This window comes from Phalangium opilio, unplaced genomic scaffold (genome assembly GCF_054372755.1).
Source record: "Phalangium opilio isolate 3A_F unplaced genomic scaffold, DU_Popi_V2 ptg000021l_1, whole genome shotgun sequence".
Taxonomy (NCBI): domain Eukaryota; kingdom Metazoa; phylum Arthropoda; class Arachnida; order Opiliones; family Phalangiidae; genus Phalangium; species Phalangium opilio.
In genome coordinates, this window is record NW_028324153.1 from 284,562 (window position 1) to 294,737 (window position 10,176).

The window sequence follows — 10,176 nt, forward strand, 5'->3', positions numbered from 1 at the left end:
GGGGATTCTGACAGTCTATCTTTTGGTAGTGTAGCGGTAGACATATCACCTGGTTTCGCATTCAACCTTTTACATATGACGCAATCTTTAACTACAGAGCGTGCTAATTGTCTCGCCGAGGGTATCCAATATTTCTCTCTTAACTGCGTGACTGTATCACTAATACCTGCGTGATGGATTTGGGTATGGCTTCTAATTATAAGCAGTTTAGCTAATCTATGTCCCTTTGATATTAGTATGGGATGTTTAGGAAAAACTGGATTCTTCCAACCGTCCGCCGACGCACAAAATACCAGTTTCGTTTAGGATTGGTTTTAGAGGGGCTATCTTAGAGTTGGGGTGGATTGGTTCTCCATTCTTTAATTGTCTAATTTCAGGTCCAAATTCCAAGGTCTGTACTGATTTTATCCAAGCTATTTCTGCCCTTTGTAATTCTTCCGCACTAACTGGGCCTGTAATTTTGTTTGGATTTCTGAAGTTGTGGGCGGCTCGAAATAAATAGGCTGTTATTCTTAATACCTTATTAAGGTGATAGTGCTTTGATAAGTCAATTAAGGTGTGGATGCCTAGGGGTTTGGTTATATTTATAGCTAGGGTTAGTTTCCTTCTTTCGCTTGCTACGGGTTCTAAATCCTTTTCAGAGGGTTTACGCGAATTTGGCCAATTTTGTTTAGGTTCTTTTAACCACGAGGGTCCTTCCCACCATTTACTATTGTTTTTCATGTCTTCGGCTTTCATGCCTCGGGTAGGAAAATCAGCAGGGTTATCCTTTCCGGGGACGTGGAACCACATTTCCCCTTTGGTTAGTTTTTGGATTTCGGAAACCCGGTTTGATATAAAGGGCTTCCATTGGGTGGAATCGCCGGTGACCCATGCTAAGGCTATTGTGGAGTCGGTCCAATAAAATATTCCCACTAGGTTTTTGGTGAAAACTTGTCTAATGTTGTTTGTAAGCCTAGCTCCTAATAGGCAACCCATTAGTTCTAGCTTGGGAAGTTTTAAATCTAAACTAGGGTCTTGGTTTTTTAGAGGGGTTACTCTCGACTTAGCGGTGACTAGATATGTTCCTATTTGGTTGGCTATGGTTTTATACCTAACATAAACACAGGTGGCGTAGGCTTTTAAACTCGCATCGGAGAAACAATGGAGCTCAATTTCTGCTATTTCGTTTGTGGCTTTGAAATAGTAGTTTCTTTGGATTTTGAGGTGGTGTAGGAGAGGTAATTCATTTACCCATGTTTCGAAAATACCCTTGGTCTCTTGGGGAAGCTCTGTGTCCCAATTTTCCTTGGTTTCCCATAACAATTGTAATAACATTTTTGCCCTAATTGTGAATGGGCAGAGTAGGCCTAAGGGATCGAAAATTTGCGCGATGAAACTAAGCACCTGGCGTTTGGTAAATTTCATAACCTGACTGGTTTTGATTAGGTTGGAGAGGTTAAATGTTAACATGTCCGAATTAGGGTCCCAATTTACACCCAATACTTTATTTTCTATGGTCTCAGTATTTTGTTCGAATAATTTTGGGCCCCCTTGGTTATCATGCTTTGTCCATCTATCTCTTAAATCCTGGGAGTTAGTACCCCATTTTCTAAATCTCATCCCGGCTTCCTTCATTAATTTCGCGGCACTGAGGGATACTTCATAACCTTGGTCTACATTTTCTACTGAGGTGGTGAGGTCGTCGACAAAAAGGTCATTGTTTAGTATATGTCTGGTTAGATCTGGTAGGTCTGTGGCTTGCTGGATGTGGTATTTAATGGTACAGCCTAACAGAAAGGGACTTGAGGTTACCCCAAAGGGTACTCTCGTCATTCTTAGGGTTATGTAATGGCCTATTTTATTAATACCATCATTTTCCTCCTGGAACCAGATAAACCTTACAGAGTCTTTATCTTCCTCATCCAAAGCTATTTGCAGAAATGCTTTTTCAATATCTGCCACTATTGCTATTTGGTTATTTCGAAATCGGGCAAGAATTAATAGGAGGTTAGGAGTTAAATTGGGACCTGGTAGTAGGCAGTCATTTAGGGAGGGTTTCCCATAGGCATGTGATGAGCCGTCTAAAACGACACGTGTTTTGGTTGTTTGGACATTTTCCCTTTCTACACCCTGGTGTGGCATGTAATACATGCCTGGTTTTGAGATAGTTAATTGGTCTTGGGGTACTACTTCTGCTATGCCTAGTTCTAATTGTTCTTTAATTACCGCCTTATAGCGTTCATAGTAGCTGGGGTCTCTTTGGAATTTCTTTTCTAAACTTTGGGCTCTTTTCATGGCTACAGCTTGGTTGTCTGGTAATGCTTCTTTGCTAAGCTTCCATGGAAATTTTACTACGTAACGACCTTGGGTATCGTCAAACGTAATATCCTCAAAAAAGGTGGTTAAGGCTAGGTCATTGGGATTTTCCTTAATTTCTGAGCTATCAATACCGAGGGTTTCTAAATCAAAGAATGTTTTTAAGGTTTGATTTACTCGTTTTTCCCCTAAGCTAATTAACATGGAAGTTACAGATTGGTTAGATTTAGCTAAGGTTGAGCTCCTTTCTGGTCCACTTAGGCACCAACCTAATTTGGTCTCTAGCGCTACTGTGCGGGGTCCTATTCTTTCTGTTCTCCCGCTGACGATTTCCCAATAAAAATCAGCTCCTATTAGGATATCAATATCAGGTTGTTCTGATTCAATTTCTAAGGCGGGTTCACAAGCTAAACTTATCCCCTTGGTTTTCAGGATTTCTTGAATTTCTGAATCATGGGACTTGGAAAAGTCGTATGTTAAGAACCTTTGGACAATACAAATGATTTCTACTGTTTCATTTGGATTTTGTTTATTCTCTAAGGTGACCCTTACTCTCTTATGTTTCTCTTGGTGGGGATCTTTGTTTCCGAAACTAAAAACATCTAATTCTTGGTCCCCCACGATTGGTAGGTTTAATTTCGTGGCAAGTTCTTCCTTTATAAAACTACCTTGGCTCCCCCCGTCTAGGAAACACTTAGCTATTCTAGAGTTTTTTGGTTGGGAAGGATGTTTGGCTAGGGCTATAGCTCTTTGGAGCAGTACATTTTGGCTGCAGGTTTTAATTGGCGCCAAGGCCATAGTTAGGTTTTCTACTGGATTTTGGTCTTGGTATTTTACGTGCGTTTGGGCGTGGTTGTTTTCCTCACTTTGGTTATGCACGGGAACTAAATATTGGACTTGGTTCTGGCCCTGATTTTGGATTTGGTAGGCGTTTTGGTTTTGGACTTGCGCCACTAATTGGGTTTGGGCTTGATTGGTTGACCTTTTGTGAGAGGGGTTTTTTTCACATACGGCGTAATGATGCATTCTACCGCATGTTTTGCAATTTCTAAATCTAGATGTACACCTTTGAGCGTCGTGGTTATTGCGAAGGCAGATGTAACATCTTCCGCTATCCCTAATTATTATTCTTTTTTGTTCCATGGTATAATTGGCGCAATTTAGGGTTTTATGGGTATCGTTTTTGCAGAATATACAGTAAGTAAATTCCTGGTTTTTAGGAGCTTTATTTACTCCGGTGGCTAACTGGGCAGCTGACGGTCTTCTAGGATTGTTATAATTATGTTCGTACCTTGATCTATTTCTATACCTATCTGGAATCTTTTCTGAATTTATGGGGCTGACTAAGGGCATGGTTCTCTGACCGTCAACTAGTAATTCGGCCATTTCTCTACTCTCCACTTGTCCCCTAAGAAATTCTACCAATTCGTCGGGGTCCCAAACCGATCCATTTGTGGATGGTTTTCTCTGAGCACAGTAGGCGGTCCTTATATCGTTAGGTAAACAGGCTAGAATATTTGGACAAAACCCTTCGGCTTTTACGGTTGGATCTATTCCTAAACTCTTAAAGCTTCTAATGCTAACCTCGCAATTATCTAAAAGGGTACGGAGGGCTTTTACATTGTTTGAATTTGCAACCGGCTGAATTTCTTTTAATTTCTTATAATGGAGATGGACTGCCATGTCATTTTTATCGTACCGTTTTTTAAGAATTTTAACCGCTTCATCGTAAGAACTGTCTACTTCGTCAAATCCGTCGATGGCCTGAAGGGCCTCGCCTTCTAAAAATCCCGTTAAATAAATGAGCTTTTCTACCTTTGAGATGCCTTGTTGTTTTTCGATGACCGCGTTAAACCTTGACCAGAAACAGTTCCATTTCGCGTGGTCTCCTGAAAATGTTGGAATTTTTATCTCCGGCAGCTTGGAGTTGTTTCTGGGTACACTGGCGGGTGGCTGGTTTGGTGTGCGTTGACTCCGTTGATCTGCGTCGATCCACTATAGTTGGAGGTTGAAGAAGTTCCGTTGGTTTGGTGGGCCTTTCGGGCAGCTCTTTCGGCCTTTAGTTTTAATTCCGAAATTTCCTCACGGAAGGCGATGGTGGCATCTGATTCGGTTTCCATCTCATCATCGTCCGTAATCAGGCTTAGTACTTTGGCGTCCGCGACTATGACGTCATCTTCCCTTTGGATAAGCATGGCAATAGCGTCTTCCACTTCTTCCGCGTCGATGCATGCTCCCTTTAGCAGGCTTTTAAGCGCGTTTATTTTTCTGGTGGCGGCGTTTCTCGCGCTTTTTTGGGAGGCGCGGGCAAGTTTCGTCTCTCTGACTGGATCCGTTGGTTTAGTGTTAGCCATGTTGGTGGCAGAATTCGCGGCGTTTTTGGAGGTTTGTGTAGTCCGCTTGGTCTGCTCGCTTCCAGAGGAGTTGGTGGTATGGGGTGATCCGGAGGTATTGCATTCGTTTTCGGGATCTGGCATTTACGCGAGGAAGTCCGGTTTAATTACCGAGGAGGTCCGGTTTAATTACCGAGGAGGTCCGGTTTAATTACCGAGGAGGTCCGGTTTAATTACCGAGGAGGTCCGGTTTAATTACCGAGGAAGTCCGGTTTAATTTACGAGTTCATTAAGATCCGGTTTAAATACCGAGGAGTTCAAATTAATGTCCGGTTTGAATACCGAGGTGGATCGCATTAAATTACGAGGAGTAAAGGTTCGAATTTCCGGTTTGAATACCGAGGTGGATCGCATTAAATTACGAGGAGTAAAAGTTCGATTTACATACCGAGGAGTTCGTTTAAAGGTTCCGGTTTTAATTCCGGGTCTTACGGCACCATGAAGAATAGCGCTGGGTTGGGAGAGCTTTTAATTGCTTGGTAATCTACCGACCGGACTGAAACAGTTGGTAGATATTAGGATGGACTTGGTGGACTTGAATTTAATAGTGCAAAGGAGGTGGAAACTTGAGTTGTATTTCAAAAAAGGTTATTTTATTACACTAAAAAATTATTTAAAGTTTTACTAGGGAGTTGGTAGTTTCTAAAAATTATAAGGGTACTATAAGGTGGAGACCCTTTGGTCAGAGAGCTACGAATGGAATGCATAAACTTTCCCTTTCACGCCAAGCCTTTATAGAAGGCATCATTGACGTCATCGTCTTACGGGGGCTTTCACCTTTGCTTCGCAGGCGAGGTGCGGGCGTGGTTTTGAAAAGTTTGGGGTACCGCCTTTTGGCCCATGACGTCAATGATGTTTATCAGGGGTTTTGGGGAAAATTTGGAGTTTTACGTTGGGGGTGGTTTTGAAGGGGTCTTGGCGTTTTAGGAAAAGTTTGAACTTGCTATTATATTGGGGTTGGCTTGTAAGGGATTGGGGAATTTTGTTTTTCTCTTATTTTTTAAGGTTTCAATACATGTTTACAAAGTAATTTTAGGATGATTTTAACAAAGGATTTTGGCATTAAATTTTACATAGTTAACAATTAATTATTTCGCGTGAATTAAATACACAATTTCTTAACACTAACTATTACCGTTAACCTCTGCAAGTTTTGGTGGAAAGGAGAAACCGGGCGCGGAGGAATACTCCTTTAACAAGCGGGGAGAGAACTTGCAAACTCTACGCAGAAGGATTTGTTCCCAGATTTTCACCCGGTGCCACAGTCCGGGATCGAACCCGGGATCCTCTTGCTGCGAGGCGAAAGCGCTAACCCCTACGCCACCCCACTTACAAAAGTACTAAATGCATCGTAATTACGAAAAAGATTTCCACATATTCACTTTATATTATGGAAAAAGTGAATATTAAGGTTCTGTAGGATTTCTTAACACATCAAAACAAAGCGAACTGCTAACTCGGCGCACTAGTCTGACAACGGACAGACACACACAGACAAAAAAATAGACTGCTTTTTAACTCTTTCCGTATTAATTTTGAATTGAGAAAAGAGATTATCTTAAATATTAAAATAAATATAATTAATATTTAATATTTTCTTCGTTAGTTGTTCGCCGTATTGAGCGTTACATCGTTTTAAAAAAGAATAATTAAACAACCTTGAGAGACTTGACTAATATTGACGTTTGAGTTGAAGGATATGACTGTTTTTTCGCCTTACTCAAATAGGTAGTATATAAAGGATTCGAATCGCAGCTGTAGATAAGATCATCGCAATTGCGTGAACCTTGGAGGAAGACCCCTCCATTGGAAGGCTAGACGTTTCTCGTAACCCTAGCCGATCGCCACGTATGTCTTAACCTTAAGGATGATGGTGGTGTTAGAAGCCAGTGTGTACAGACTGGTGTCCATGTGGGATGGACAAAAACAAAAGACCAGAAGATGGTGGTGTTAGAAGCCAGGTGTACAGACTGGTGTCCATGTGGGATGGACAAAAACAAAGACCTGAAGATGGTGCTGTTAGAAGCCAGGTGTACAGACTGGTGTCCATGTGGGATGGACAAAAGAAAGACCAGAAGATGGTGCTGTTAGAAGCCAGGTGTACAGACTGGTGTCCATGTGGGATGGACAAAAGAAAGACCAGAAGATGGTGCTGTTAGAAGCCAGGTGTACAGACTGGTGTCCATGTGGGATGGACAAAAACAAAGACCAGAAGATGGTGCTGTTAGAAGCCAGGTGTACAGAGTGGTGTCCATGTGGGATGGACAAAAACAAAGACCAGAAGATGGTGGTGTTAGAAGCCAGGTGTACAGACTGGTGTCCATGTGGAATGGACAAAGACGAGAAGGTGGTGGTGTTTAGAAGCCAGTAAATACAGACTGGTGTCCGCGTGGAATGGGCGAAAGACTAGAAGATGGTGGTGTTTAGAAGCTAGTAAGTTCAGACTGGTGTCCATGTGGGGTGGACAAATGAACAGAGTTGTTAGACAGGCAATGGAGTAATAGCCTGTAAGTGGAATACAATTTCCGGGACTGTAAATGCGGTCTGGAAATTGAATACACGTTTGCTCCGATTTGCAAACTGCGAACGCGGTCACGTGGGTGTAACAACGGACAGACAGACAGACAGACACGTCGAAATTAGAACCTCTCCGTGACATACGTCACTCGGAGAGGTAAAAAGTAAGGTATCCTTTCTTTGGAGTATAGACTGAAATATTCAGAAATAATGTTCCTGCGTAATATTATCTACAACAACATAAACTGTTTAGAGTACACTCCTCTCCTAAACAAGAAAGTCAATACTAAACATTCAAGAAATAAAGAACTTTTCTATATTCCCATTAAACCTAGACTAAACACCATTGAAAGAGCCCAGTACACAGCAAACGTATTTGTCAAGAGCTAGATTTATTTTGTATTAAAACAACGAAGTTTAAGAATGACTTGAAAAAAATTATAATTAGATCTCGAACGGTTTAAAATAAAATAGATGGTGCTCACGAGAATTTCTACCCTATTCTCACAGATCTCTACTGTTCGATCTCAAAATTTGAGCTAGACATAGCCTAATTCACTAACTAAATTACTTAGTTTTAACTTTATTGTTCAATGTATATATTCTTAATTGTCATATTGATGGCTTAATTTTAATTTTGTTTTATGTCCCTTGTACATGATTTTTATTTTTATTTTTATTTTTTATTTTTGTATTTTTATGTTTACCTTTTAATTAATATATGACGTTAATTTAATTTAGCACTCTGTATTCCTATAAAAAGTGCGTACGCATGTTGCTATACAGAGTTAATAAACATTGAATTGAATTGAATTGAATCAGTGCACATATGATTCGCCTTACCAACCGCAATTATATAATACAACTAGTACGGTACTATGTCTCAATCAGACAGAACTACTATGCTTTAGACTATTGGCCATTGTTAATTGACATTGTCTATATTTTCTATGAATACTAAAAGATGAATATTTAGGGCCTAGTTAAAAAAGTTCATCTTCTAGCTATGCACGTTAATAATTCATAATTGGCGGAAGAGTCTTTGGTTTCAGGATGCAGGCTTTCTTAGAGGTATTACCTTAAAAAATAGTACTATCTTTAGGTTGTTCAATATTTTATAGTTGTATATTTTTTCTTAATGCAGATCATTTGAGATAAATTTGACTAATTTCCAAATAATATTTTGCTTTGTCTCTGCTGCAGACCATTAAGCAGCTACCAGTGACAGCTTTAAGTTATCAGTGTTAAAATGCGTATGAAATATCACCACCGTTACGTGAGGAGTGGCCTACATTACAATTACAATGGGCCAAGAATACAAGCTGGGAAACCAAAATAAACCTCTCCGAGCCGAGACGAATTTACTTTCCAAACACAGGTCCACCAGCCAATGAGACAAACCGGAAATACATAGTTCTAATCGGCGAGATATTGCCATGATCATTTGGTTTAAAGCGTTTAATAATATCCTGCGTATCCTCAATAATTCTAATGAGGACCTAATATCTATCACTTAAATGTGTATTTAACTTTCGGCTCACTCTGAACAGTTAACACCTCCTATAAGAGGACATGAAGCAAGGTTCATTCTGGTTAAAATCTAGGTTATATTATCTCATAGACCCAGCCGTTTCAACACGTATGGAGAGATGAAGTATTAACATCCTTATTATTTAATGAAGCTAAAAGTTACGTTTACACTATATATAAATGTAGTAAAGATGAATTAAAAAGTAAACACTAAATTTTAAATGTTAATATCAAAAGATGTACTTGGAATATTGAGATGAAACAGAGCTTTATAGCTACACAACTACTAAAAGAATCGTAATGCCGAAAAATCTTTAAGTATTTCCATTTAATATTCTGCAAAAAGAAAATGTTATCGTTTTGTAAGAGATCTTTTCATCCTACTCGTTTTATATTAACTTTGACATGCGTGTAGTGTTTCGATTCAGATGCAATCTTCATTACTCGTTCTATATTAACTCTCACTTGTGTCAGTACATAGAAATAAGTTTATCTTAAATAATTAATTAAATATAAATGATATTAATTATTTTAATCGCCAGTAAATAACTTTAAAAATAGTTAAATCGTTTAAAATAAAGTTGTTCCTATTATCTTTCGAAACTTTGCTAATATTGACGTTTAAAGTGAAGGGTAACCCTCTTGCCCACTTTCTTCAAATTTTGGGGTATATATACGATTCGTTTCCATAATAATAATAGATAAAAACGCATTCGCGTGAACCGATGGTGGAAGCCCTGCCATTGGGAGGCTAGACGTTTCTCGTAACCCTAACCGCTCGCCGCGTAAATCTTAAACCTAACGACGACGACGACGATGGAGTAGAAGCCAATGTTACTGATTGGTGTCTATGTGGTATAGACGAAAGACCCGTAGATGGTGGTGTTAGAAGCCAATGTTGCAGATTGGTGTCTATGTGGTATAGACGAAAGATCAGTAGATGGTGGTGTTAGAAGCAAATGTTGCAGATTGGTGTCTATGTGGTATAGACGAAAGACCAGTAGATGGTGGTTGTTAGACGCCAATGAGGATAGATTAGTGTGTATGTGGTATACACAAACTAGTGTTCATGTGGAGTGGACGAAAACCAAAACTGGTGGTGTGGGAACTCAAGTAGAATAGCCAGCGGAGACAAACACCATTTTCCAAATTTCCCTGAACTGTCAATGCAGTCCGGAAATTGGGAACACGTTTGCTCCGATACGCAAACTGCGAACGCGGTCACGTGGGGTGTGACAGACAGACACACCCACACGTCCAGTGTAATACCTCTCCGTGACATACGTCACTCGGAGAGGTAAAAATTCTTAATCGACACCGTTTGCTAAAAACTCATTATTTACACTTTATAGTATCTAGTTTTATCACCAAACATGACTATAAAATCGCTCACATATTGTTAGACATATTTGGTTTGAAAACCTATGGGTTATGGATC

At 39.8% G+C, this 10,176-nt stretch overlaps 1 protein-coding gene across 1 annotated transcript; it reads right to left on the minus strand.

Annotated features, from left to right (window-relative positions):
- Window positions 1-246: 246 nt before the first annotated feature.
- Window positions 247-4,775, minus strand: LOC149696360 (uncharacterized). Its single transcript, XM_089867328.1, has 2 exons — window positions 4,240-4,775; window positions 247-4,153 (listed from the first exon to the last, which is right to left on the minus strand). The coding sequence occupies exons 1-2, from the start codon at window positions 4,773-4,775 to the stop codon at window positions 247-249; spliced, it is 4,443 nt and encodes a 1,480-aa protein (XP_089723454.1).
- Between the last annotated feature and the right edge of the window lie 5,401 nt (window positions 4,776-10,176).

Excerpts from the sequence above, each read along its gene's own strand:
- LOC149696360 (XM_089867328.1), bottom strand. The coding sequence starts at position 4,775 with ATGCCAGATCCCGAAAACGAATGCAATACCTCCGGATCACCCCATACC. Across the intron at positions 4,154-4,239 it reads CAAACCAGCCACCCGCCAGT|GTTTAACGCGGTCATCGAAA; the intron begins GTACCCAGAAAC and ends TTTCTGGTCAAG.